This window comes from Bos taurus, chromosome 8, assembly GCF_002263795.3.
Source record: "Bos taurus isolate L1 Dominette 01449 registration number 42190680 breed Hereford chromosome 8, ARS-UCD2.0, whole genome shotgun sequence".
NCBI classification, from domain to species: Eukaryota; Metazoa; Chordata; class Mammalia; order Artiodactyla; family Bovidae; genus Bos; species Bos taurus.
In genome coordinates, this window is record NC_037335.1 from 24,780,836 (window position 1) to 24,794,636 (window position 13,801).

Genomic DNA, 13,801 nt, shown 5'->3' on the forward strand with positions numbered 1-13,801 from the left:
CTTCATCACTCACAGCAAAATATTTTGAAATCTTGGTTTCAATTCAAAGTCATGGAAAAACAGATGAAGTGTTTTCAGGTTGCCATTGCTGAGTGAAAGCTTATCATTTTGTGTTTGATATGCTAAATTCTTGATGCTAGTTTTTTTTTTTTTTCCCATCTATATGTAAAACAAACCATAAAATGGTATTTTAAGGGGGAGGGTCAATTATTTCCTACTGCTAGACAGGCTGAGATTAATCACTTTTTTAAAAATCTGTATAACATTTAAATGTTCTCTGTTGGTTCAGGATGTCTACTCAGAAGGCAATACAGATATCTTAGGATGGTGCTGCCTTCCCAGAAGAGATGCTTTGTAACTGACCTCTTCTTGATTTATCTCTTGGAAAGAGATAAGTGGTAGACACATAGAGATAAGAGTGGAGTCAAGAGAATGAAGGATATTGGTAAATAATACAAGGGCAAAGACACTGAAAAACTCAGGAAACAAAAATAAAGAGATTTCTCAAAGACTCAGTAAAGAATGAGTGGAAAAGGGGTTATTCACTCAGCCATAAAAAGGAACGAATTTGAGTCAGTTGCAGTGAGGTGGATGAACATAGAGCCTGTTATACAAAGTGAAGTAAATCAGAAGGAGAAAAACAAATATCATATATTAATGCATATATATGGAATCTAGAAAAACGGTACTGATGAATCTATTTGCATGGCAGAAATAGAGATATGAGTATAGAGAACAGACATTCGGACACAGTTGGAGAAGGAGAGGAGGGGACGAATTGAGAAAGTAGCATTGGCATATATACACTGCTGCTGCTAAGTCGCTTCAGTCGTGTCTGACTCTGTGCGACCTCACAGATGGCAGCCCACCAGGCTCCGCCGTCCCTGGGAGTCTCCAGGCAAGAACACTGGAGTGGGTTGCCATTTCCTTCTCCAATGCATGAAAGTGAAAAATGAAAGTGAAGTCGCTTAGTCGTGTCTGACTCTTCACAACCCCATGGGCTGCAGCCCACCAGGCTCCTCCATCCATGGGATTTTCCAGGCAAGAGTACTGGAGCGGGGTGCCATTGCATGTGTAAAATAGATAGCCAGCAGGAAGTAACTGTATAGCTCAGGGAACTCAGCTCAGTGCTCTGTGTTGACCTAGAGGGGTGTGATGGGGGACAGGGAGAAATGCTCAAGACAGAGGGGACACATGTATACTTATGGCCGATTCATAAGCCATATGTTGTTATACAGCAGAAACCAGCACAACATTTTAAAGCAATTACCCCCCAATTAAAATAAATTTAAAAATAAAGAAGTCACCATTAAAGAAAGAATTATACAACATTATAAAGCAACTATGCTCCAATAAAAATTAATTTCAAATAAATTATAGCAAGTGAACATGATGATTTCTTTTAAAGCAAAAAAAAAAAAAAGATTCAAAATAAGATTCTTTAAAAAGGTAACTATCTATATGGTAGGTGTGTATCAGTCTGCTTGGGCTGCCATAACAAAAAATTCACAGACTAGGCAACTTAAACAACAGAAATTTATTTTCTTCTAGTCCTGGAAGCTGGAAGTCTAAGGTCAAGGTTTCAGCCAGTTCCGTTTCTGGCAAGGGCTCTCTTCCTGGCGTGCAGTTGGCTGTCTTCTCCCTTTGTCTTCATAGAGCCTTTCATACACAAAAGGGTGAGGAGTGTGGGTGGAGAGAGCAAGAAAAAGTAGAGAAGTGCCCTCTGAAGTCTCTTCTCACAAGGACACTAATCCTGTAGCATCAGGGTCTCACTCCTACGACCTCAGTTCAGTTCAGTTCACTCAGTCTTGTCCAACTCTTTGCGACCCCATGAACTGCGGCACCCCAGGCCTCCCTGTCCATCGCCAACTCCTGGAGTTTTCTCAAACCCATGTCCATTGAGTCGATGAGGCCATCCAAACGTCTCATCCCCTGTCACCTCCTTCTCCTCCTGCCTTCAGTCTTTCCCAGGATCAGGGTCTTTTCCAATGAGTCAGCTCTTCTCATCAGGTGACCAAAGTATTGGAGCTTCAACCTCATCATTAGTCCTTCCAATGAGTATCCAGGGTTGATTTCCTTTAGGGTGGACTGGTTTGATCTCCTTGCTGTCCAAGAGGCTCTCAAGAGTCTTCTTCAGCACCACCTATGAATTTTGGAGGGACACAACACTCTGTCCCTAAGAGTCAGTAAGGACTCATCTTTGAGTTGAGTACCTGAATTTTTCCAAATGCAACTCTGGTTTTTTCATCATTGTGTCTAACAGACTTTCTTCTCATGGCTATCCTGTTTTTATTCCCTTTTTAAACAGGAAAGGCAAATGACAAATGAAATTCTCCTTTTAGCCCTTTGCTGACCCATTCCAGAACTCTGAGTTTGCTCGCAAAATGACTCATACACACCTTGTTTGGCAAGCCCTGAACAATAGCTCTGGGGTCCCCAAAATCCATTTTCCCTTGTGCCACTTAGAGGTTTTGAGCATAGGTCTTTAGGTCTGTGAGACCAAAATGATCCACAACCCAGTCGTGAAGAATTTTTATGGGTTGATCTTTTGAATTTCAAGCATGACATTCTAGTTCTGTAATAGACAAAGTGAAAGCTGCTGGTATGTTGACCACACTAATTGGCCACCTGGTTTAGGGAAACAAAAATGAAGATGAGATGAGAACCACTTACTGTCCCTGAGGCAGCTGGTATTTATGGTATTTATAACAAATTTCTATTGCTCAAGCCACCTAGTCTATGGTGTTTGTTGTGGTGGCCCAAGCAGACTAATACAGTAACCATATGGATATTTTTTTTAATCTCATTTTTAATAGATTTCCTTGGTGGTAAAGCACTTCATGGAATGTTTTTTGGCACCTTCTACTTGCCAAATAGATGTTGATTTCAGAGCTTTTCACTGTACTAAAGTATGACTCTGCATTTTTGGTAATTTTACCTTTGAGAGCTCCAACTCTAGGATTGTTTTTAGCTCTGCACAAAACACAGAATCAAGGTGTCACAATATTATGAGTCTGCTTGGAAGCTTTGTTTCAGATAAAAACTCTGCTTACAGCCTATCTGCTGAAATAAAAGAGCGTTTTCTCTTTAGGGCTGTGGAATTTTTCCTTTCATCTTATTTACAAAGGTCTTCTATTTATTCCTCTTACAAAACAGGAAAGTAAATTAGATTGTTGACATCACTACAGTCAATGAATGCTCAATAAGTGTCAGATGAATGGATATATGGGGGAACACAATTATTGCAGTTCCCACTTTCACATGAAAAAATTGAATCATAGAATTTTATTGCTTGGAAGTATTATAATTCACCAAGTCAAACTTCTTTCTTCTGGACATCTTTGAAGGAGTTATTCTCCTAACCATTTATTAACAATAATAATAATAACTAACATTTACTGAGTGTTTACTCTGCGCCAAACACAGTTCTAAGTGCTCTTCCTAGATTATCTCAGTCAGTTTTATATAACAGCAATCACATTGTAAAACAATGTCCTGGAGCATAAGTGGGTCTTGTCTATTAATTTATTAATCCCTTCTCCAACAATCCCTTCATTAGGTAAGACACTTTCAAGATTTCTTCTCTCTCTAGGAGCATCCCACGCACACACCTTTCCACCAGTTCCCAAGGAAACCTAATTGGAAAAATAAAACATGCCACCTCTGTCAAAGAGAGTATTTTTAATGCTTCAATAATGAAAGAGGACAGATATAGGAGGAGAAGCACATCATCCCTGTTCAAAGATGATGCTGTTTTGTGGGGCATATTCTTCCCCTGAGGTTCCACTGGCCTTTGAACATGGAATGCTGGAATCTGGAAATAACCCGCCTCCTGTTTCATTGCTTGCTAAAGTGAGCCTCAGGAAAGTTTATGATTGTAAAGGGCTTAATCCATCTCCTCCAGTGTCCCCTAGATATTCATTTTAGAAGTAGCCAGTACAGGATTATCCACTGTTATGAGAATCAGGGGTGACATTGAGCAATGAAATGCCCGTAAAATCTCAAGCCCTCATTTTGGTGTACTTGCCTGTCACCTCATCCTATATCAAACCTGAGCTAAATTTCTGCACATTTTTCTTGGACAGAGATGCTAAAGGACAAGTCTTTCTTTTTCACCTATATTTGGAGTTCTGACATTCATTGATATCTTATCAGTACCCACATTTCTTTTGTAAAAAAAAAATTTATTGGAGTATAGTTGCTTTACAATATTGTGTCAGTTTCTGCTACAAAGTGCATCAGCTATATGGATGTATGTGTGTATATATGTGTGTGTGTGTGTGTGTATCCCTTTTTTTGGATTTCCTTTCCATTTAGATCACCACAGAGCATTGAGTAGAGTTCCCTGTGATATACAGTAGGTTCTCATTAATTATCTATTTTATACATAGCAGTGTATATATGTCAATCCCGGTCTCCCAAGTCATCCCACCCCTCCTTTCCTGCCTTGGTGGCCTTGTTCTCTATGTCTGTGTCTTTGTTTCTGCTCTGCAAATAGGTTCATCTGCACCATTTTTCTATATTGCACATACATGTGTTAATATATGATACTTGTTATTATCTTTCCGACTTCTAAATTTGTACCTGGCTCTTTGGAGATGTCACTCAAGGAGGTAGAGGAGGGAAGAGAGCATCACAGTGGCCCCCACTCCCCACACATACTCCCAAATCTGCCCTTCATTTCCCCTTCAAAGCTGTCTTGGATGCTGTAAGAAAAATACCACAGACTGTGTAGCTGACTAATGGGAATTTATTTCTTACAATTTGGGAGGCTGAGAAGTCCACGATTAGGTGGCTGTTGCAGCCTGCTTCCTGGATCGTAAATGGACATTTAGTCAGTATGTCTTCATAAGGCAGAAGGGCAAGCTAGCTTCCCAGTTACGTATAAGGACACTAATCCCAGTCATGACGGCTCCGCCACCCTGACCTGATCACCTTCCCAGGACTCCACCTCTGAACACCATCACTGTGGGGGTTAGGGTTTCATCATACGAATTTTGGAGGGACACAAATATCCCATCCATAGCAGACTCAAGAAAAAGAGTGCACCTAAGAATCAGGTGTTTCTGATCAGCTTTTTCAGGAAAGTGGGCCATCCAACCCACCAGAAATTAAGCTCAAGAAAATCAAACAAAATTTATGTCAATTACATGCTTAGTGTTTGTCATAGCTAGCATTGCTGTTCAGTAGATTTGATTTACTTCAAATCTAGGTGTAATTGAACAGAAAGCACATTCATACCTGTGTCTTAGGAGTGAGGAGGGAAGGCCATGTGCTATTTTGGAAGAGCCTTGGGTTGGGTGTGAAAGGAACCTGGCACTGTGAGCTTCCTCCTTTCTGCATATCACTTCATCTTAGGGCCCTCAAGTAATGGGGGTGGGCTCAACGACCCGGGTCTCCTCTGGCTCTGAAATTCTGGGGCCCTAAAGGCCCTCTACCAAATGATTGCAGAGGTCTATGATTGCAGCTTGTCTTTCACAATCATTCAGTGTCCATATGATGAAATGAATGACAAGTTCTTGGACAGGAAGGTGAAGTGAAGTGAAGTTGCTCAGTCATGTCCAACTCTTTGCAACCCCATGGACTGTAGCCTAACAGGATCCTCCATCCATGGGATTTTCCAGGCAAGAGTACTGGAGTGGGTTACCATTTCCTTGTCCAGGGTATCTTCCCGACCCAGGGATTGAACCTGGGTCTCCCGCATTGTACACAGACGCTTTACTGTCTGAGCCACCAGCGAAGTCCACAGGAAGGTAGTCCCACATTAAAACAATGCAGAAGACAAAAAAACTCTGCTTCACAATGACAAGGTTTTAAAGGACTTTGGGGGCCAATAAAGGGGTGAGGGGGAGAAGGCAATGGCACCCCACTCCAGTACTTTTGCCTGGAAAATCCCATGGACGGAGGAGCCTGGTAGGCTGCAGTCCATGGGGTCGCTAGAGTCGAACATGACTGAGCGACTTCACTTTCACTTTTCAGTTTCATGCATTGGAGAAGGAAATGGCAACCCACTCCAGTGTTCTTGCCTGGAGAATCCCAGGGACGGGAAGCCTGGTGGGCTGCCGTCTATGGGGTCGCACAGAGTCGGACACGACTGAGGCGACTTAGCAGCAGCAGCAGCAGCAGCAAAGGGGTGAGGTACACCAGGTCCAGATGCCTTGCAGGTGGCATGGGTGTGTTCTTTCTCTATTCCAGCATTTCCATTGACTTGCCTGAGGGCACACAGCTAGTTAGTTGCAGAGATGAGGTTAAGGACAGAAGGGAAGAGGATTAACGTTTGCTGATCCCCTGGTCTCTTTCAGGTACTGTGCATCCTGCGATTGCCCCAGTCTATAGATGAATGCCTCCCATGTAGCCTAGATATTTCACGTGTTTTATTAGTGGCTTTTGTTGAGGGTGACAGTTTTAATATTCTTGATGCACTCACCTGCCCAGCCTCATGTCTCAGGCTTGATGAATGTTTTTATGGATAGTTTTTCCCACTCCCAGCCCCTGGGGTCCCTGTTGGGGATTTGTAGCATGCACCACACTCCATGAGCTTTGCCCTGCTTGATCATTCATGTGGGCACCTGTGTAGCTGTACAATGTAGAGGTAGAACTGATGTTTTTTCCTACAGATATATTATAGAATCAGCAGCAATAATAAATGTATTAGGGACTATTCTTTTTAAGTAGAAGTACAAATGACTTCCTGGAGAAGGGAATGGCAACCCACTCCAGTACTCTTCCCTGGAAAACTCCACGCACAGAGGAGCCTGGCAGGCTACAGTCCATAGGGTTGCAGAATCGGACATGACTGAGTGACTAACGATACTACACTACAAATCTCTGTAAATCTTCACCTGCCCCCAGCTTGACCTTGGCCCAGTGTTTTAGCATAAATGAATTCTGTTTCTACGTAGATATGAAAGTACTGGCATTGTATTTTATCGAGCATCATGCCACACTGAAGGGACTTTCCAGTGAAAAGAGGTGGCATTCTATAGTGCTGAACTGAGTGGTCCTTTTGTGAGGGTTAAAGGAGAATCGAACCCCCACCAAGCTGAGATCGAGGCAGGTTCAGGTTATCCTCTGAGACTGCTCCTTGTGAACTGGAGATGAGACGTTATTACCGATCAATAAAACTGAACTCAAAGATGGCCTATTTTCAGATGCCTCCCGGGCGTTCATTTTAATTCTCTGCTAACAGAGATTGCATTAAAGCGGGCTCACCTTCACATTGGAATTCTGCACAGTGCCCTTCACAGATAAAAATAAGAAATTATGTTGCTTCCAAGAAATATTTTTCTGGCTGGAGAGGCAGCTACTGGACTAATGAATCCAACTCAGGCCCCTCCACTGGAAACCTGACACTTGTGCTGGGGCAAACCACGCAGACCAGGTACCGGTGGAAATAGTACAAGAATCACGTGCAAAGAAGCTGGACAAATTCTCATGCTGCTGCTGCTGCTGCTGCTAAGTCACTTCAGTCGTGTCCGACTCTGTGCGACCCCATAGACGGCAGCCCACCAGGCTCCCCCGTCCCTGGGATTCTCCAGGCAAGAACACTGGAGTGGGGTGCCATTTCCTTCTCCAATGCATGAAAGTGAAAAGTGAAAGTGAAGTCACTCAGTCATGTTCGACTCTCCGCAACCCCATGAACTACAGCCTACCAGGCTCCTCCATCCATGGGATTTTCCAGGCAAGAGTACTGGAGTGGGGTGCCATTGCCTTCTCTGGATTCTCATGCTACTAGATCACAAACAAGACAGACTGCTGCCATTCCTCCATTCACTAGATAAAGGAAAATAAAACTAAGTTGCTTGCCCCGGAGACCTCCCAATAGGTGCTGACCCCTGGAATTGTTCTTGTCTAACTGTAAGTAGGTATTCTGATAGCCAGACCTCTAGATTCCAACCTTCAGTGTTGATAAATGAATCCAAGAAGGTAGTTGTCCATTTATCACAATGGTATCACATAGAGTAGCATCTCGCCTCTGTCTCTTCTCCTCTCTTTCTCTCTCTCTCTCATAAAGTTATCCCCAAAATTCTGTAGGATCACTGCAGAGTTGTATTTCTAGGTCTGTCCCACCTTGCTTCACAAAGATCTGGGGCTGCTTGCAAAATACATCTGATGAAAGAAAAGGATAAAATGACTATTTTTGAGAAAGTGCAGCAAAGGATGGAAAAGATAGTGGGAAGTGTATCAGTAAGACTAGACTAAGGTGAGCTCAGATCCCAGTGCTGTGGTTGCTGGTCAGGGGTTACAAATTTGCCTCTGAACTCTCCAGTGCAAAGAAATAAATAGCATCATTTCCCTGATTCACAGATGTCTCAAAGTTTCTAGGAGAAGCATGAGTTTTCCCAATGCTAAGATGTGAAAGATTGTTCTCCCTTGATTCCTCATAAAGAGGCCACTGGATCAGCTAGGATAAGGTTCCACCATTAGCAACCAGAACCCCAAAATGACAGTGACTTAAATAAGATAGAATTTTATGTCTCTCCCAAGTCTTTATAGGCAGCCGAGGGCCAGAATGGCTCTTGATGGGTGTCAAAAGTCAGATCCTTTTATACTCTTTCTCCACCTTGTGAGTCCAAGATGACCGTTCAGACTCTGGCCAAAACGTCCCCATTCCTGGCAGCCGGAAGGAGGAATGAGTGATGAAGGATACGCCTCCACCCTTTAAAGACACATCCCAGAAGTTGCAGAAGATACTTCCCATTCCATCTCATTGGCCAGAACTTAATCCCATGACAAGAAAGGTTGGAAATAGAGACTTTATTCCAGGCCCAGGTAAAAGGAGGCCTTCTGTCACTAAAGCACAAGGGCAATATGTTAGGTTTCTAGGGCTGCCATTAAAAAAAAAAAAAAATCAGAGGCCAGGTGGCTTAAACCACAGAAATTTATTTCCTCACAGTTCTGGAGGCTGAACATCCAAGATCAAGGTGTCTAGAGGTCATTTTCCGCTGAGGCCCCTCTCCTTACGTTTGGCTGCCTTCTTGCTTTGTCCTCATGTGGTCTTTGCTCTGAGCATGCACATCCCTGGTGTCTCTCTGAGTCCTAACCTCCTATTATAAGGACACCAATTGCAGTGGGTTAAGACCCCTCATAAAGCCCTCATTTTAACCTGATCACCTTTTTAAGGGCCTTGTCTTCAGTCACAGCTAAGGTCCTGGGGGCTGGGACTTCAACACAGGAGTTTGGAAAAGACACAATTCCATCCGTAACATGCAGAATAGATACTAGAGAACAATCAGAAGCTCTTGCTGTGTCATTTGCCAGCATCCTCGTAATAGATAAAGAATAAATTCTTTGGTGCTGTTTGTTTTGTCTCCCCTTTGAAATTCAAATCTCTTGATCCTCCAGCACCTGCTCTTCCTGCCAGGATGCATTGACTCCTTCAAGATTGGACAACCAGAACGTCACTGTGTGGAAACTTTGAGGCTCAGGTTTTCCATGTCAGGGAGTATTGTTTAGTTGCTAAGTTGTGTCCGACTCTTTGCGACCGTACAGACTGTAGCCCACCAGGCTCCTCTTTCCATGGGATTCTCTGGGCATGAGTACTGGAGTGGGTTGCTGTGCCCTCCTCCAGGGGATCTTCCTGACCCAGGGATCAAACCCACATCTCTTATATCTCCTACATTGGCAGGCAGGTCCTTTACCCTCTAGCCCCACGTGGGAAGCCTGTGTCAGGGGTTGCAAAATCAATCATTGCTGCCCTGATTTTGCATAATTCTAGGGATTCTACAGAGAAGACAATGGCAACCCATTCCAGTTCTCTCTTGCCTGGAAAATCCCATGGACAGAGGAGCCTGGTAGGCTGCAGTCTGTGGGGTCGCTAAGAGTGGGACACGACTGAGCGACTTCACTTTCACTTTTCACTTTCATGCATTGGAGAAGGAAATGGCACCCCACTCCAGTGTTCTTGCCTGGAGAATCCCAGGGACGGGGGAGCCTCGTGGGCTGCCGTCTATGGGGTCGCACAGAGTCGGACACGACTGAAGCGACTTAGCAGTAGTAGGAGTAGGGATTCTACAGAGACCCCAGATCTTACACTATTCTAAACCCTTTTATCACAAGACAGCTGACTTTTTCTTTCTGGATCATTTTTGCATTTTCTCTGGATATGCTACAGAAGTTTTAGGAGGTAAGGATGGGTTATTGCAAGGTCAAAGTGAGGATGCCACGACTCCAGGAAAAACTGGAAAATCATTGCCCAGCCTCTCCTGGGGTTGAGACAAATGAGCATGCCAGCAGCCCCAGCTTGGGCAAAGGCAAAACAAGCCCCAGACTTGGAACAGTACTTTTTTTCCACTTTTCTAACTAGCTTGCAAGCTGTCACCCATTGAACCAGAGTGAGATTGCACTTGGCAAAAAGACAAAGAGAATTTCCCCTAAGACATGCTGACAGCCTTGCTCCCTGGGTACCTCTCAAATGCTCTGCAGGATTCTGGGCCCCTGAACTTCTGTCTATGGCAAGCTTCATCCGCAAGAGGCCATGATGTCCCCACAGAGAGCACTGTTTGTGTAACCTGAGACCCAGCATCTTCTCCTTGTCCATTTCTGCTCTAGCAACAGCCACCTTAAATGCAGCTTTTGGAAGCCGTACAATATAGCTAATTGTTTGCGTTGGATGGTAGTGTGTTTAGAGCTTATGTATCTAAACAGACAATTATTTTCCACTATTTGCTGGTGGCACTGCCTGCCTGGTGACTTTGGCAGATGGAGAAAGGAGCTAATCCGTAGGTTATAAGCAGAAGGGTTATTGATGAAATGTCACCATCTGTTGGTGTCATTAAAATGATATGAGTCATAAAGAGTTGCTTTTGCTTTTTTCTCTAAAAAAAAGGTTAACTTAGAGTCTAGAGAGAAGTTTCTAGATTGCAGATGGCAGTGGGGGATCTGACCATGGCGGGGTGGGGGAGTGTCCATTCTGGAAGGGGAAGGAGCTTGATGACCAGATCAGATTGATGGGTCTTCAAGGAAGTGCTAGACTCCTCTCTGTCTGAATAAAACCATTCACCTTGCATGATACAGGGTACTTATTGCATGTAATGTAAGGTCTCAACTCTCGCATGATCCTCCCTATTCCTGAGGCATCTCCCAGGTAGGGAGCAGAAAGTCATTCATTTGGAGTGAAACAAGAAAGATCATATCTGGAAGGAAACAGTTAACATGCACCTCTTTTCTAGTCTTCACTGGTCTCATTACATAGAGATTATTCATGTAGTCAACTGACCCCTTGGGAGGCTGGGTGAGCCCTATAGGGAGTGATATTTGCTACATCTGCTGCATCTGCTGGGAGAAGGTGGAGGTGGCTCAGAGGAGGAACCAGGAACAGCACACCCAAGCTTCTGTCAGGGGCAGGAGCGCTAGGGATGGGTAAAGGAAACAGTGGATGGACCCTACATAGCGAAAGAAACAGCTTTTGCTTTTGTTGACTTTCTCTGTTGACTTCCTGTTTTCAGTGTCATTGATTTCTTCTCTGATTTTTATTATCTCTTTTCTCCTGCTTACTTTGGATCTAATTTGTGCTTCATTTTCCTGTTTCCTAAGGTGGAAACGTAGATGACTGATTTTAGATCCTCCTTCTTTTCCAACGTATTACAGAACAATGAGATGGAGAACATAAGCATATTTAATGAAGATCCAGACAACCCAAATAATATGCACCAACTTCCTAATTCTGCCTTATTACCTAATCCTCTTAATTCCCTCGTATTTGGTGTTTAAAATTCTTTCACTTGCTGCCAAGGACATACACTCATATGGAAAGAACCTTTTTCAGTATGGCTTAAGATTAGCTTTTTTAATTATTTGTTTCAACTCCTGGAGAGAAAGTGAGGGTGATTGTGTAAGCCACTAAAAATCCTTTTGGCAGTATTAGGGTATACATTATAAATAAGTAAACATAACACAGTAGCAGGTCGAGCGTCACACTCATTCCTGTCTCTAGTCGCATGCTTTTCCTGTAGACCACATGGCCTGAGACTGGCCCACCTACCACCTCCCTAGGGAGAGGTGCTGGTGGGATTCAGTGCTACTGCTTGAAATACTCCAGGATTCTGGAAGCAAGAGTCCCAGGTGGGGGACACAGGGGAGCAGGAGCTGTGTGTGTTATTTATATGATCTCAAAAGGAAGCATCAGTGGAAAATTCCTATTGATATTTTTAGATCTGACGCATGGTCCTGACTGCTACACTTTCATGTTTAAACAAGCAGGGAAGGGAGTGATGGATGCTATCTGCAGCACTGTGTTGGAGGTTTGGAGGGCCCATCTGACAGGCTAATAGTCATCCTGCCAGGCCCTGATCTGCCTTCTGCCCCTTTTTGCTCAAGTTCAAAAGCTGCTGACTTCAGCAGGCAGCAAATAAAACGCAGGCTGCTTGCTGCCTGGACAGAAACACTGAGATTTACCCCCAGCTCTGCGGCCCTGTGCACCCCACACCCACACTTTTAGCACCTCTACTTCATTCTCTTGTTTCTCTGCGAATGCAACATTGTTGTTTAGTCGCTAAGTCATGTCCAATTATTTGCGACCCCATGGACTGTAGCCCACCAGGCTCCTCTGTCCATGGGATTCTCCAGGCAAGAATATTGGAGGGGGTTGCCGTGCCCTCCTCCAGGGGATCTTCCCAATCCAGGATGGAACCTGAGGATTCTTTTACCACTGAGCCACTGAGCCAAATATATGTTGCATTCAACAGAGGAAGCCTGCAAATACAACATAGATTTGCATAATTGGGGTCTTTTGCTATGCAGACGTGGTTTCTCCTATGAAGTTCATGGATTGGCACTGTAATTCACTCCAGTTGAAATGATCAATTCAGGAAGCTAGAGAATGTTCAGGGAAAGGAAAGTGAAGTGAAGTGAAGTCACTCGTCACATCTGACTCTTTGCGATCCCATGGACTATAGCCCACTAGGCTCCTCCATCCATGGGCTTTTCCCGGCAAGAGTACTGGAGCGGGTTGCCATTTCCTTCCCCAAGGATCTTCCTGACCCAGGGATAGAACCCAGGGCTCCCACATTGTAGGCAGACGCTTTACCATCTGAGACACCAGGAAAGGTAAAAAGGAAAGGAAGTTCTTAAATCCACATGGCTGAGCAATGTATTTCTTGTTCCTGAGATTCGGACTATGACAGATGGGATTCTCTTATAGACCTAAAAAGTCCATAGATGAAAGCAGCTGAGATGACCCAAGAAAGCTGCTAGTGGGATCTGAAGATCCCCTCCTTGTTTTGTGGCCTGAGGACGTTATTATCATTTTTGTTTATTTTTTTATCTCCTTGTTTCTACAACAGACCACAGAGACAGGTGAAGATGAAGAGGACCAGCCTCTCAGCCTGGCCTGGCCTTCTGATCCACGCAAACAAGTCACATTCCTAATTGTTCTCCCCATAGTGTTTCCTCTCTGGATTACCTTACCTGATGTTCGAAAACCTGTAAGTAAAGCATTTTTTTTTTTTTTAATTTCTCGTCAGGGGAGGAGGGGAAGCACAGCATACAACAAGAGTCTGCTCCTATAAGGAAAGGAAGAAAGGATGACATATATACATGCGTATGTATATATGTGCTTGAAATTTCTCTGGACAGATGCGTGATGATAGTGATTGTTCTGGTTAGCAAATATACATAATGAACCACCCCCCGAACTTAGTGGTGTGAAATGACAACCAGGTTATTTTGCTCGTGGATCCTGTGGATCAGGGATTCAAATGGACACACTGGGGATGGCTGGTCTCTGTTCCAGAATGTCTGTGGCCTCAGCTGGGAAGGCTTAGATGACTGGGGGCTAGAACTATCTGGTGGAGAGGGAAAT

The 13,801-nt window shown here is 44.0% G+C and overlaps 1 protein-coding gene across 1 annotated transcript in view; it reads left to right on the forward strand.

Annotated features, from left to right (window-relative positions):
- Positions 1 to 13,801, forward strand: part of SLC24A2 (solute carrier family 24 member 2) — a 290,443-nt gene that overhangs the window by 250,252 nt on the left and 26,390 nt on the right. The window contains 1 exon segment of the mRNA NM_001144094.3: positions 13,284 to 13,424. Coding sequence (NP_001137566.2) covers positions 13,284 to 13,424 — 141 coding nt within the window.